Here is a 16,344-nt window from a genome sequence, read left to right as displayed (position 1 = left end):
CAAACATGGATATTAAAATAAATGTATAAGAGTAAATGTGTTAGAGTATATACATATATATATATATATATATTGGGGTTCATTGCTGAAAAATTCCTTGTACTGAAGTTTAATTGTAGCTTATGAGATGTTTCAAGTTTTGTGATACCCTTTTTATCATTGTGTTTGCTCATTTAAGTAGCCATGGTTACAATTTATTGTTTGATGCAGCAATATCCTAAGTGTGGAGATTAAATGGAACTACAGTATCAAGAATAAAGCTCCAGGTGATCTCGGTTTACCTTGTTGCCATCATTCAGGTCTAACTGAAAAGCAGATGATGTTCATATGTGATCAGTTTATTGTTGCAAAGGGCAATTTTGAATTGTTGAATAGAATTGTGATTACCAATTTAACTTTCATATTTTTTTATGTATTTAAACTTTTATTTGCAGAATATGAATTCACTTAATCCAAAGTAATTCTAATAGTTCCTTGTCTTTTGTGGCAAAGGAGTTATGAAAATTGTTAACAAACAAGTCATTCACTTACAAACTCTGTGGAAAGTTGGAATGTGATCATTTGTGAATAAAATCTTAAGTTTCAGCAAGTTTTTAAATCAGTAATCTGTTTGATATATCATGATGAGACTGACAGTAATTTGTAGAAATCTCTCGTTACTGACTATACTACATGTTACCAATTAAAATGCGATAGTATATCAGTTGCACACCTTGTGAATGGCATGTTGACAAGGCCTTTCATTGACATAAGAGCTCATGAGGTTATACTGCGTTATGTACAATATTTTCCTTTATTCAAAATTTACTTTATAAAATAACAGTGTAATTAAAAACAAACCTGCTGTATAACATGATTTTCATCATAGATCTTAGGCCTAATGAAATATGATAAGTGAAGTAAATAATTTAAAGATATTTCTACTAGATTCATAACTTGGAGAAGGAGAGATTAGAACATGAACAAGTTGTAAGCAAGCTGAAGGATACCCAGAATTCTTTGAGGCAGGATATTGTTGACTTGTCAGCTAAATTGGCTGAAATGGAAAATCTGCAGATCCAACTTGACCGGTGAGAAAGTAACTTTAACCCTTAGGATATCAGTTTGTTCCTTTCTAGAAATGGTTCATGGTCATTTTTTACAAAACTTATTTTAATTATGAAAGCATAAAGTTGTGTAAAAGGTATGGTATGTGATTTAGGTTGTATGTTTAAATTTTCTGATCCAATTTGACGTATAAAAGTGCAATTAAAAACTCCTTGTTTGCATTTAGTCAGTAAACATTTTATTCATTACTGAAGAAAATTAGTGATGATGTTTATCCAGAGACAAGAAGCTTTCAGGTCATCCTAGTAAACGCTAAATAAGGTTATTTTATATTTATTTATTTTTTGGTTTAATCTTAATGGAGCCACAAAGCCTTCCAGTAGTCAAGTGCAAACCCATGTATTAGATTTCAGAATTTTTAAGTGAAAACAATAATTCTGAATATATTTTCACAAATTTAACTCTAAATTTTTTAAGAATTAATATTTTATCATTCTGTAATATGTATTAATTAATATAATCTTTGGAATTAATATAATTAATATTAATTATATAATTTGGAAATTAATATAATTTCCAAAGAAAAATTTTCTAAGTTGTGTTAATGCACACCCATTGAGGGGTCTTACCCCAAACAAAACAGTGAGTTTTTAGAATTTTTCTTTCCATTAAAAGCATAGGTTTATATTTACAAAGAAACTACCATTGTGCAGTAATATAATTATTTGTGTTATGTTTCTCAAATAATTTTCTTTCCCTCTGAGGTTTTGTTATTACAGATACTTATTCATGCCATCTTATAACAAAATAGCAAGTGGTCTAAACTTGACTGCGAAAGCACAGATTTGAAAATAAGTAGAGCAGATTATAAGATACTTATGGTAATGTAAGGTGGTGTGGGCAGTAATTTATGATTTTATTTGAATGTGACAAGAATTCCAGCATAGATGAATAATGAATTTAATAAGAAGCCACATGTGGAAAGTTTTTAAATACTTTCTTTAGATTTTTTTTTTTTGAAAGTGTTTTTGTTAAATTATATTTGTTTGAAAACTAAAGTTTTTTTTATGACAACACATCAGATGAGCTTACTGATATTTAATGATTGCAGTAAGCACAAGCAGAATATTCTGGTGTTTCAAATTATTATTATTTACTGAAAATAAACTATAATTTGTAGATGTAAATTGGTCTCAACAGAAGATGTCTTCAGCAGAAATACTGGTAGATAACCAGACAAAAGTATGTTATAGGCCACCAGTATATCATGTCTTTTATAATTTATTTCCAGAAGTGATAATTATTGTAATTGAGAAAATAAACTATTTTTTGAAATATGGCATGACCAGGTAGTTAAGGCACTCGACTCGTAATCTGAGGGTCGCGGGTTTGAATCCCTGTTGCACCAAACATGCTCGCCCTTTTAGCTGTGGGGGCATTATAATGTGATGGTCAATCTCACTATTCATTGTTAAGAGAGTAGCCCAAGACTTTGGCAGCAGGTGGTGATGATTAGCTGCCTTCCCTCTAGTCTTACACTGCCATCATTAGGGATGGCTAGTGCAGTTAGTCCTCGCTTAGCTTTGCACAAAATTCAAAACAAACCAACCAACTCTGAAATATGTTAATGAATATCAGTTGAGTTGAAACTGACTGAACATATAAGATGGAACTTTCTGATTAACAGCAAAAAGGAAAATTGAAATTTTAAGATGAAAGAAAATAATTTTGATATTTTTTGGAAACAGCCTTGGAGCAAAATTTGAAGATTTCACCATGTAAGAAATGATAATAAAACTAACTCAAATTACATGAACTGTTTTAAAGCTGCAACTAGTTACTATTTAGTAAGTTTGTCCTAAGTTTCATTTAATTTGGTATATTATTCATAGTATAAGAAAGAAAAATGAAAGGATACAAGCTATTTTCCTCCATTTCTGAAGAGCTAAAACCCATGTTATTGTGTACACTGTAATTGACACATTTGGTTTATGCATATTAATAAAAATGTCAAAGGATACAATGTTGAAGTTGACCTTACATGACCTTATTGATATTATCACAGTTTAGGTCCAACACATCTCATTTTCTATAATTAACAATTGTATTTTTGTCGGTGAACTTCTGAGTCAAAAGGTACTTCAGGCACAACAATCACACTAACAGTTGCCAATGTTTATTAACAAAATGCATAATTTCCAAACCTAAATGTTAGTCATATAGCACTTATGCAATAAACCCTCATCTATATTTTATAGAATTTTAATTACATGCCAGAAACAAACAATAACAGTGTTTGTCAGTATTTTTTGAAACAACTTAGTCCCACATTTTCTACCATTCTATATCCATATTAATAATTATTAGACAGCTGCAAGACTCAAAACTCATTGGTTATAGCTCATAACATACAACAAGTATCAGAAGTGTTAATAAAAACCCAACCTCTTATGCCAATGGCTGTCAGACAACTTGTAGTTAATATAAACTCAACATTTATCACTGATGAAAACAACATAACCAATTTACAACAAAACATCAGTAGATAATGTTTGTTTGCACCAACAATTTTAAGAAGTCGAAACTAATACATGGCTTAACCCTCAACACGAAAAACACAAACAGAAGTTTTAACATGTAATGTGTAGTGTGCCAGCAATTAATCTTATAAGGTTTAGAAGTGGAATATTCAACATAATACAGCTTAATTTTACAAGTAAAGTACATAAAATCATAGAGCAGAATCATATAATCCAGAACCTAGTTATACCACTGTTTTTGCCACACATGTATTGTCTGTTAAGAAATGCATGCCCTTTGTAAATAAGAAGAAATGTTAAAAATTAGCTACTGTAACCAAATATCAATCATAAGGTATACATTAATGTGCTTGATTCATACATGTTTAATAACTAATAACTTTCTAACATTTGTAAGGTGTAATTTTAGTTATAAGAACCGTTGTTTCAGTGCACCCTATGGAAAAACTTAGTTCACAGTTTTCTTGGGTGTTTCTTAAAATCAGTTGATAATAATTGTGAGTTTAAACAATAAAGTACAAGTTCACAGCAGGGATTGGAGAAGAAAAACCTCCCTGTCTATTAGAACCTCACTTTGTGTAAAATTAAATGGATGTATTAAAAATGGAATGTAGTGTTTAGAATCTGTTTCAGTTGTTATTAAGTTTATAGCAAATTTTTAAGCAGCTAAGTATTTTACTACCTCAGAAAAGTAATAGTTTTTCCACACACATACACAAAAAATATTTTTTATTGATGAAATATAAAAAAATGACTAAAGTTAGTCATTTAGAGACATTAACTCTCATTCTTTGTTTTGTAACTTTATGTAAAGAATTACTTTCACAGGGAAAAGGAAAAGGTAGCCGCTACTCAGCGTGAAGTTGAAAGACTGCGTCAGGCCAATGCTGACCTCCAGACTGACATGGAGTCATGTCACAACAAGGAAGGAGAACTTTTAGAATTTACAGAACGGTTGACAGCTAAGAGTGTTCAACTTCAGTCTGAGCATAGCTCTTTGGAGACCAAGGTAAGAAGGCCAGTCTAAGTTTTATAAATTTTTATAACTTTCCTCATATCATTTTGTTTTTGATTATTAAAATATAATGTGTTATGACCTGTTAACCTGACTTTATATAGCCTTCTCCTCACTGCTGAACTACATCTCTTTACTTTCTTATTTGTCAGACTTGTTTAAGGGTAATCACAAACGTCCTTTAAGTTTAACACTTATTTTAAACAGCTTTTGGTAACAGCTACATCAAGATTCTTGTGGCTAATTTGGGCTAGTATTTCTTTCAGTTTGTTTTTTTGTTGTCTCTGTCTGTCTTGTCTTTGACCATGTTGATTGCAGAATAACTTCATTGCCTTCAGTAAGAGCTCTCTCAATTTTTTCAGCTTTGAGCTATATCAGGGAGTTTGGGAAATGGAAAATTGGTCTGTTCTTTTTTATTTTTATTTCCAATCAGTTATTCTTTTGAGGATTTATTCTACTATTGCCCTAAACTGTGTGTTGTATTATTGTTTTTAAAAGACCTGAGAAGCACACATTGTTACATGAATCTCTCTAATTCTCTCGTTGAAGTATAACATGTACAAGTGCTGTTATTAATAACTTGGCCAGCATTACTTTACCCCTTATTATTACAGTGTATATTTCAAGATATGAGCATATGATATAATGTATCTAGAGTTACAGTGCTACAGATATTCTCTCTGATCTAGAAATAGTTTTGGAGTTTGAAAGAATAAAACTGCATGAATAGTTTGTTAGGATGCCAATGCAGTTGCATTTGATTGGTAGTTCATTACAGTATTTGGACAAAGTCTGAAACTTTATAAAAAAGAAGAAAAAGAAGATATATATGTATTATCTCAGTAAATATGGGATGTTGTTGGATTCTATAGCTGTTGTTCTGGATGCACAATGGGTGCATTATAAGATTGACAGTCAATTCATTAATATGGGTAATGAGGTGGTAGGATACTGCTGCATAGCTACCTTCCCTGTACACAATAAAATTTTATAAGCTTTAGTTTTGATGAGCCAGTACTGTGAAATAGTCATTGTTAACATTCAGACATTTAAATGTTGGTTTTAAATTGAAGATTTTTATGGCTGCCATTTTTATTTCATCATGATCTCTGCTATTAAGTATTACTGTACGTAATCATTAAGGTATTGCATTTTTTTTTCTTGAGTAAAAGAAGTCAATTTTCAAACTATAAATGTTATGCTAATTCTTAGAATCCATGACTGAAATCAAAGAAAAATATGTTGCAATGTATCAGCTACAATATATTTGTCATATTCATTGCAGACAAAGGCTTTTGTCCTATATCTGAGATCATTAGGCTGATTTTCAAAGTTCAACAATTTAACATAAGGGTGTATTGTATTTTATTAGTAAACTGATCCTAATGCCAAGGTTAAACATTTGGAATGGAGATTAAAATAAAAATTTTCTTCATTTCTTATCTGTGAAGGAATGTTTTGATTAGGCGATGTTCGAAACTCTAGACAAGGCATTTTGATCAGTACATTTATATTAATGCTGTTTTGGCACATGTTTAGTATATATGATGTTTGTGTATGCACTAAATGCTTCTATATAATCTTTGGAATTACCAAACAAAACTTGTTTATTGTAGGCTCAGACACTAGAGGGCGAAGTTGCTCGACTAGACAGACTGTGTGAACAATTAGAAAATAAAAATGAAAAGTTGGTAAGTGTCTGATTGTTAGAATTACCTAGAATATTTCATAATATTTAACTCAAGTTGATACTGTCATTGAGAAGTTATATGGTACAAAATTTAAGGTACTAAACTAATGTTGAAATATTTATACATATGTCACAAGTATAACTTAATTTCTTTTTTATACTATTGACTACATTATTAGTTTTATGTTACGATGCTGATATAATAAGATTCAAATCCTTAATGTTTTTCTATAGAATACATAAGGAAACTCACTGGTAGTTAGAGGGGTGTTACTAAAATACTGATGGTTCTTTTTTATTTATATTTTTTCTACATCTTGTATGTTAGTTGGGATTTATATTCCTGGATCCTTTGGTTGTCTGATGCAAAAGTATTTAGAAAAATGTTTCCAAAGCCACTTGGATCTGTAAATCCAATTTGTCGTTATATGACTAAGATGTTTTTGTGTCTGGTCAGAGACTTGCTTCATTGTGAAAAACATTTTTTGCTTCAGTGAATCAATGTTGGATCAATCATTTTTGAATGGTTTTGACTTTACAATAGCTGTACTGCATAAAATTCCAGCAAGTTGAACATTTGAAAACTCATAATTTGCATTTAGAGTTCTTGTAGTTGTAAATGTACTTTTTTGAATGTCTTTTTTATTAATTCCCTTAAATACATTTCTCTGTACTTCAGGTTTCTCAGTTGGAAGAAGAGATGCAACAAAGACAGCAGGAAACCCAATTACTGGCTAGAAAATTGGCAGAAAAAACAAAATTAGGTGTGTATGTGATGAAATTATATTAATGTTTTATCCAAAGAATTAATTTGAATCATTTATATTTCTCCTAAATTTAATACTTTAATAAACATGTATAAAGAATGATACTGAGTGTTGTTAATTAGGTTTCTTTAAGTGAACCACCTAGGATGCATTTGATGTATACAAATATTTTTCTATCTACATTACTGTACTGGCATTAAGGTATAATAACTGTGACTGATATTATATCCTTATTGTTATGTCTTTTTTATAAACACTAAATCCATATTGTTCCGACCTCCTGTGTTTCATTTTATGATTATTTTGTTTTCTATGAACAACAAATACATATTTTTCCAACCTCATGTATTTTCTGTTAGGAATATCTTGCTTTATGTAAACAACAAATCCATATTGTTCCAACGTGTTTCCTGTTAGGAGTAGCTTGATTTCTGTAAGCAACAAATCCATATTATTCTAACCTCCTGTGTTTTCTGTCAGGAGTATTTTGATTACTGTAAATAACAAATATGTATTGTCCCAACCACCTGTGTTTCCTGTTAGGAGTATTTTGATTTCTCCAAACAACAAATTGGTATTCTCCCAACCTCCTGTGTTTCCTATTAGGAATATTTTGATTTCTGAACAACAAATCTATATTGTTTGAACCTCATGTGTTTCCTGTTAGGAGTAATCTGATTTCTATTTCTTCTTGTACAGTTTTGGATGCCATTCCATTTCCTTTTAGATTTATGATTTAACGATTTTCAAAAAATGTGCAGGAAATTATGGAACTTCATTTCAAGATCAGTCTAGAGCTTTATTCTTAGAATGTCATGGATATTCTAGGAGCAGTTTGAAAGACTATGTAAGCCAATAAGGTACCTCAGTTTTCACCATTTAATGGGTGTTTAAGTGGAGTTTTTGTTGATGCTGATTGTGTTAAACATATTGGGAGAAGAAAATATAGCAAAATTGGAAGAAAACAATGGATCAGAAAGTAAAAAATAATGTATATTAGGTTGAACAGTCAGAGGAAGGAAGCAACTCTTCATGTGAGCCAGAATCTGATGATGAAACACTAATGCAATGGCAACAGCAAAGAGATGGACAAGCTGTTAATGATGTAGTTTCAATCCTGGAACTTATAATAAAGAATTAAAAAATAATTTCCCAAATATATTTATATAAACGTTCAACATAATACTATTGCTTTCAGACTGGGGTGCAAATTAGTTATTGAAAGGTTCTTATTTACATACTGTTTAAGCCATGTTTTAGCTACCATTTCTTCTTCACATTTAAGTTTGTATTTACTGCCCTCGACATAACTTCTGGAAAACAAAGAGATATGATCAAGGAAGTCACAATTCCCTAGGGTTTTTTTCTTTTCTTATTCCATCATTTGAAAAGAGACTTTTTTTCTAAACTGGATCTTGCAGTAGTATCTTTGCATGATGTATGTTTTTTTTTTAAATATAATTTAGTATTTAGTGTGTCAGCTATCACAATTACCATAATATCTGAGATTTATTGTTAAAATGTGTTTTTCATGATACCTAACTCTTTGTTTTTTAGTGGAACAGCTAACAGTTAAATTGGAAGAAGCTGAAAATGAAAATAAAGTGATGAAGAGAAGGCACATTACTAGCATAAAGGTACTAAGTATATTTGAAAAATGAATGTCACTAGGTATGGAAATTTAAAACTAAAGTATAGTACATTGTATAAAATGTTTGACAATAAATTATCCGTGTAGACTAACTTGTGTATTAACTCAACACAATCTGTCAGAAATATATTGAATTCAGTCTGTAAAAATACTGTATTACTTTCACAGGCCTGTATATTTAAACTTCATGAAAGTTGTTTTGGTTTTAATAACAGGTTCTCTATAATTCAGCTACATAGATTTCAAACACAATATTCTTTTTTTTTTTTTTCTCTCACATGAGGATTTTTTTTACAAATTGGGAAGAGAAAATAAAACTCATTACTTAGATCAAAATTACCACAAATGTAACACAATGTTTGGGTATTTAACAACCTTGTGTTGCCATAGTGATAAATAAGTAATACTGAAAAAAAAAATATGTCATGGTGCTCACACAAACGAAAACTATCTAAAAATGACATATCATGTGGCTTGTTAGCAGTTTATACACTAGTGGATTGTTATCATTAGGCCTATCATGTCATGATTGGTGTAGGGAAATCTATAGCTAGTGGTTATCAATATTTTAAACGTAACAAACTGTGTTTTATATAGAACTGAATAATGTGATACTTTGGTCACTATTTATAGATGTATCACTTTTGACATTGTTTTCAACTAAGTATACTGCAGTTGATACCTTCCATGGATATTTGACTTTTTGTATTGTTAATTATCACTTAGTAATATTACATTAGATGCCTCTTATAAACATTGTTGATTAAACCTCAGGGTAATAAAGCTGAGCTTGGTACTATTAAACACTACAGAGGAAAAACAGTAACTGGCTTTGAATGTTATGTATGTACAACCAAGTTGATTGGACAGTTCCTAAGACAACTTGTACTGTCTGCACCTGATGTAACAGATCTTAGATTTCTGACATGATGTAAATCTTCGTTTTGATGCAAATACTGATTAGCTTGCTGCTTCCCCAGCACATGAGTAGTGATGTTGCAACAGCTGTGGTAAAACAAACCTGTGAGTTGAATGACATTGTGCTATTCCATTTATTTACAATTGTACATGAAATCGGACTGTGTCTTGTGTAGGTTTAACTAACAAAGTAAGTAATTAGATATCATTGAAAATGGTTCATGTATGTAAAAGTATGTATGAATTTTTATGAAAATTTTATACATGGAGAAAAATACTAATAATTTTGTAAATCTTTGCAATTTGAAAAATATATACATCTTTATAAAGGAATTATTATGATGTGTCTGAACAGTATTTTGAATCTGTTCTTCTGTGTTTTAAACACAGAACATATAAAAGTTTCTCTGATGGCTAGTACTGATTTAAGGTACCTTTGGGAACAATTTACATTAAAGAAGGTACTTAGATGTGACTCGTGTGTGATTTTAAGAAGTGCTTTTAGGTAGTACCATTCGTTAAAAAGACATTCAAATTTGTTTATAACTAGCTAACTGAGTACCTGTTCTCTGGATGGAGGTTATGTAAATTCATGATTAATGAAAGGCTATCTCATGACATGAAAAGTTGTCTCCCTAACATATAATTGCACAAAATGTGAAAACTTATACACATCACAAAACTAAAACTTTGTGCTCTATACCAACTTTGGTGAAGATCCTTCCATACTCTGCGAAGTAGTTACACACACACACACCACACAGAGACACACACACACAGAGACAGACAGACAGACACACACACACATATTAAGTTATATAAATATGCTGATAAGGATTGTAGTGTTTTGGCACTAGGAATATATTTCACCTCATTACTTATTATAAATATCATAGATTTGCCTGTTTCTAATGAATTACATTACATTAGAATTAATTTTTCTTTGTGGGAAAGAAAAAGGTTTACTTTATTAGAAAAAATAAAACAGTTTTGATAAAGTCCATTTACCTGTTTTGGGTACACAAGGGATATAGCTCATTCTTATTTTAACAGTACTTCACTCAAAAGCAAATAATAAATTTTATGTTAAATTCCTTTTCATTAAAAGTTCACTAAAAGTTTAGAGGTACTGTATTTTACTGTCTTTAGGAGCTGTCTCGGGAACTTCAGGGAGTTAGAAAGAGGTTGGAGGCTTATGAAGCTAACCATCATAATGGAGGAGAAAGCCTGAGCATGGGCTCTCGGGCAAGCTCCAACGGGTCCTTGGACATTCTTCCAGGGGGACAGTCAGCCAACCAGCACAACACATCATCATCACCTCATGTGACTCCGCCCGTGGTATTTAGTAGCAAAAAAACCTCCACAACTACTGTTGCTACCCAGTACAGCAAAGCTTTCTCCCAAGTTAGTTTGTTAAAAATTGTATGTTTTATTAATAAAACACAAAGGAAGAAATAATGAAAAGTAAACCATGAGGTTTTGAACTTCATAATCATTTTATATCATTCCAAAGTCTGTAAAAAGATTCTTGAAGCTCCTAGAGTGGCATATATTAAAAAAATAGATTTGAGGACAGAGGGAAATAAATGTTACAGATTATTGATAATAAGTTACTGACCAATTATGAAGAGACATTGCTTTATTGTAGGATATAAAACAATTTTTCCTAGTCATAGTTCCAAGTGAAAATTGTAATTTTAGCATATAAAGTGATAGTTACTGAGAATGTGTTGAAGTAAAAATAATTTTAACACTTACGACCTGTAAAATTAAACATTGTACTGAAGGGTATGAGACTGTAGTTATTGACTATAGGCAACATGAACTAAATATTGTACTGAAGGGTATGAGATCATAGTTATTGACCACTGAAAATTTTGTAAAATCAAACATTGTACTGAAGGGTATGAGACCATAGTTATTGACTACTGGCAACATGAATAACTAAATATTGTACTGAAGGGTATGAGACCATAGTTATTGACTACTGGCAACATGAAGAACTAAATATTGTACTGAAGGGGTATGAGACCGTAATTATTGACTACTGAAAACTTGTAAAATTAAACATTGTACTGAAGGGAATGAGATCATAGTTATTGACCACTGAAAACTTGTAAAATGAAACATTGTACTGAAGGGTATGAGATCGTAGTTACTGACTACTGGCAACATGAACTAAACATTGTACTGAAGGGTATGAGATTATAGTTATTGACTACTGAAAACTTGTAAGATTAAACATTGTACTGAAGGGTATGAGACCATAGTTATTGACTACTGAAAACTTGTAAGATTAAACATTGTACTGAAGGGTATGAGATCTTAGTTATTGACCATTGAAAACTTGTAAAATTAAACATTGTACTGAAGGGTATGAGACCATAGTTATTGACTACTGGCAACATGAAGAACTAAATATTGTACTGAAGGGTATGAGACCATAGTTATTGACTACTGGCAACATGAAGAACTAAATATTGTACTGAAGGGTATGAGACTGTAGTTATTGACTACTGAAAACTTGTAAGATTAAACATTATACTGAAGGGTATGAGACCATAGTTATTGACCACTGAAAACTTGTAAGATTAAACATTGTACTGAAGGGTATGAGACCATAGTTATTGACTACGGAAAACTTGTAAGATTAAACATTGTACTGAAGGGTATGAGACCATAGTTATTGACTACTGGCAACATGAACTAAACATTGTACTGAAGGGTATGAGATCGTAGTTATTGACTACTAAAACTTGTAAAAGTAAACATTGTACTGAAGGGTATGAGATCATAGTTATTGACCACTGAAAACTTGTGAAATGAAACATTGTACTGAAGGGTATGAGACCATAGTTATTGACTACTGGCAACATGAAGAACTAAATATTGTACTGAAGGGTATGAGACCATAGTTATTGACTACTGGCAACATGAAGAACTAAATATTGTACTGAAGGGTATGAGACCATAGTTATTGACTGCTGGCAACATGAAGAACTAAATATTGTACTGAAGGGGTATGAGACCGTAATTATTGACCACTGAAAACTTGCAAAATTAAACATTGTACTGAAGGGTATGAGACCATAGTTATTGACTACGGAAAACTTGTAAGATTAAACATTGTACTGAAGGGTATGAGACCATAGTTATTGACTACTGGCAACATGAACTAAACATTGTACTGAAGGGTATGAGATCATAGTTATTGACTACTAAAACTTGTAAAAGTAAACATTGTACTGAAGGGTATGAGATCATAGTTATTGACCACTGAAAACTTGTGAAATGAAACATTGTACTGAAGGGTATGAGACCATAGTTATTGACTGCTGGCAACATGAAGAACTAAATATTGTACTGAAGGGTATGAGACCATAGTTATTGACTACTGGCAACATGAAGAACTAAATATTGTACTGAAGGGGTATGAGATCATAGTCATTGACCACTGAAAACTTGTAAGATTAAACATTATACTGAAGGGTATGAGACCATAGTTATTGACTACTGGCAACATGAACTAAACATTGTACTGAAGGGTATGAGATTATAGTTGTTGACTACTGAAAACTTCTAAGATTAAATATTGTACTGAAGGGTATGAGACCATAGTTATTGACTACTGAAAACTTGTAAGATTAAACATTGTACTGAAGGATATGACATCATAGTTATTGACTACTGGCAACATGAACTAAACATTGTACTGAAGGGTATAAGATCGTAGTTATTGACTACTGAAAACTTGTAAAATTAATCATTGTACTGAAGGGTATGAGATCATAGTTATTGACCACTGAAAACTTGTAAAATTAAACATTGTACTGAAGGGTATGAGACCATAGTTATTGACTTCTGGCAACATGAAGAACTAAACATTGTACTGAAGGGTATGAGACCATAGTTATTGACTACTGGCAACATGAAGAACTAAATATTGTACTGAAGGGGTATGAGACCATAGTTATTGACTACTGTAAACTTGTAAAATTAAACATTGTACTGAATGGTATGAGATCATAGTTATTGACCACTGACAACATGAAGAACTAAACATTGTACTGAAGGGTATGAGACCATAGTTATTGACTACTGGCAACATGAAGAACTAAATATTGTACTGAAGGGTATGAGATCATAGTTATTGACTACTGAAAACTTGTAAAAGTAAACATTGTACTGAAGGGTATGAGACCATAGTTATTGACTACTGGCAACATGAAGAACTGAATATTGTACTGAAGGGTATGAGACCATAGTTATTGACTACTGGCAACATGAAGAACTAAATATTGTACTGAAGGGTATGAGACCATAGTTATTGACTACTGGCAACATGAAGAACTAAATATTGTACTGAAGGGTATGAGACCATAGTTATTGACTACTGGCAACATGAAGAACTAAAATTGTACTGAATGGTATGAGATCATAGTTATTGACCACTGACAACATGAAGAACTAAACATTGTACTGAAGGGTATGAGACCATAGTTATTGACTACTGGCAACATGAAGAACTAAATATTGTACTGAAGGGTATGAGATCATAGTTATTGAGTACTGACAACATGAAGAACTAAACATTGTACTGAAGGGTATGAGACCATGGAGTTTGACTACTGGCAACATGAAGAACTAAATATTGTACTGAAGGGTATGAGATCATAGCTATTGACTACTGAAAACTTGTAAAAGTAAACATTGTACTGAAGGGTATGAGACCATAGTTATTGACTACTGGCAACATGAAGAACTGAATATTGTACTGAAGGGTATGAGACCATAGTTATTGACTACTGGCAACATGAAGAACTAAATATTTTACTGAAGGGTATGAGACCATAGTTATTGACTACTGGCAACATGAAGAACTAAATATTGTACTGAAGGGGTATGAGACCGTAGTTATTGACTACTGAAAACTTGTAAAATTAAACATTGTACTGAAGGGTATGAGACCGTAGTTATTGACTACTGAAAACTTGTAAAATTAAACATTGTACTGAAGGGTATGAGATCATAGTTATTGACCACTGAAAACTTGTAAAATTAAACATTGTACTGAAGGGTATGAGACCATAGTTATTGACTGCTGGCAACATAAAGAACTAAATATTGTACTGAAGGGGTATGAGACCGTAGTTATTGACTACTGAAAACTTGTAAAATTAAACATTGTACTGAAGTGTATGAGATCATAGTTATTGACCACTGAAAACTTGTAAAATTAAACATTGTACTGAAGTGTATGAGATCATAGTTATTGACCAGTGAAAACTTGCAAAATTAAACATTGTACTGAAGGGTATGAGACCATAGTTATTGACTACTGGCAACATGAAGAACTAAATATTGTACTGAAGGGGTATGAGACCGTAATTATTGACTACTGAAAACTTGTAAAATTAAACATTGTACTGAAGGGTATGAGATCATAGTTTCTGACCACTGAAAACTTGTAAAATGAAACATTGTACTGAAGGGTATGAGACCATAGTTATTGACTGCTGGCAACATGAAAAACTAAATATTGTACTGAAGGGATATGAGACCGTAGTTATTGACTACTGAAGGTAGATGTTCAGTTGTTTGAAGCAGTATTGAAAACTTTTCATTATATTTTGTAATTTTTTTTGTACTTTCAAGTATTAAAAAGTTTTGTCAAAGCAATTTCCAGGTTTAGTGATTAATCAATGTTAATATTTCACAGCAGCTGCAAGATTCTGGTAATCAGAATTCTCCCTCTTCAACTAATAATGGGCCTGAAATAAATTGTCAGCTTTTGATTGAAAGGATTGTAAAATTGCAGAAGGCTTTGGCCAGGAAAAATGAGAAGATAGATTTTCTTGGAGAACATAATAATCATTTGATTGCTGAGCTGAGGAAGAAGTCAAAGTGAGTGTAAGCCGTAAGATTTTATTAGATGCTCTGTGTATGGTTTCTTTCATGTTCGATGAATTTATTTTTTAACTTTGTTAAAACTATGTACAGACTAAATAAAATGAAAGTTATGCCGTCAAATGACTATGATATGTAGAACTTTAAATTTTCCTTAAAAGTTAATCTCAGAAGGCAAAAAAATAATAAGCATGAAAACATTAAATTCACCTTTTATTATAAAAACTTTATTATATCCTTAAGTTGTGCAATATATTTTTGATTATAGACATTTGTTTGTGTATTTACATTCATGTAAATATACAGCCAATAATAGACAGCAAGTATACATCATATGCATATAAATACGTAGAGTTGAAACCAGAATTTATAATTTATACCTCTTGGTGTGGGTTCCTGAACATGGTGAGGGGACCTCCCAGGGAAGGTTCTGTTCTTTCAGTTTACCTCCTTTGAGATTTAAACTTCCACCCACATGTTTGCTGTGTGTGGCAATCCGTGAAGGGGAGGAGAGGATTCTGGTGGTTGAGGGGTCCAACCCTAACACACCACTTTGGCCTTGAATTCCTGTAGATAGGCAGCCTTGGGATGGCCCTTGTTTAGTCAATCGGCTGGTCCTCTCGGGCTAGGCTCAACCAAGTACCAGTGTTGGATGTACTCAACAGGTGTTGTGGACATTATATCTGATGCTGGTGTTTGGGTATAGTGCTCACGAAACCCTGGCATTGTTGCAGTGTCCTTGTTTGATATTGTTCTCAACAGGTGTTGTGGACATTATATCTGATGCTGGTGTTTGGGTATAGTGCTCA

General features: G+C 31.8%; 1 protein-coding gene across 12 annotated transcripts in view; it reads left to right on the top strand.

Moving 5' to 3' along the window:
* Positions 1 to 16,344, top strand: part of LOC143257523 (coiled-coil domain-containing protein 186-like) — a 62,607-nt gene that overhangs the window by 27,058 nt on the left and 19,205 nt on the right. For 9 of the 12 annotated variants that reach the window (XM_076516305.1, XM_076516298.1, XM_076516306.1 and 6 more), the window contains 7 exons: positions 928 to 1,070; positions 4,416 to 4,596; positions 6,219 to 6,293; positions 6,972 to 7,056; positions 8,617 to 8,696; positions 10,778 to 11,032; positions 15,348 to 15,532. In XM_076516305.1, the coding sequence (XP_076372420.1) occupies positions 928 to 1,070; positions 4,416 to 4,596; positions 6,219 to 6,293; positions 6,972 to 7,056; positions 8,617 to 8,696; positions 10,778 to 11,032; positions 15,348 to 15,532 (1,004 nt within the window). The remainder of the gene's footprint in view (positions 1 to 927; positions 1,071 to 4,415; positions 4,597 to 6,218; positions 6,294 to 6,971; positions 7,057 to 8,616; positions 8,697 to 10,777; positions 11,033 to 15,347; positions 15,533 to 16,344) is intronic. The other 3 variants (XM_076516308.1, XM_076516303.1, XM_076516307.1) reach the window with 1 other exon arrangement.

Source organism: Tachypleus tridentatus, chromosome 7, assembly GCF_004210375.1.
Source record: "Tachypleus tridentatus isolate NWPU-2018 chromosome 7, ASM421037v1, whole genome shotgun sequence".
NCBI classification, from domain to species: Eukaryota; Metazoa; Arthropoda; class Merostomata; order Xiphosura; family Limulidae; genus Tachypleus; species Tachypleus tridentatus.
Note: the sequence above shows the minus strand (reverse complement) of the source record. Positions and strands in the feature narration are given on the sequence as shown.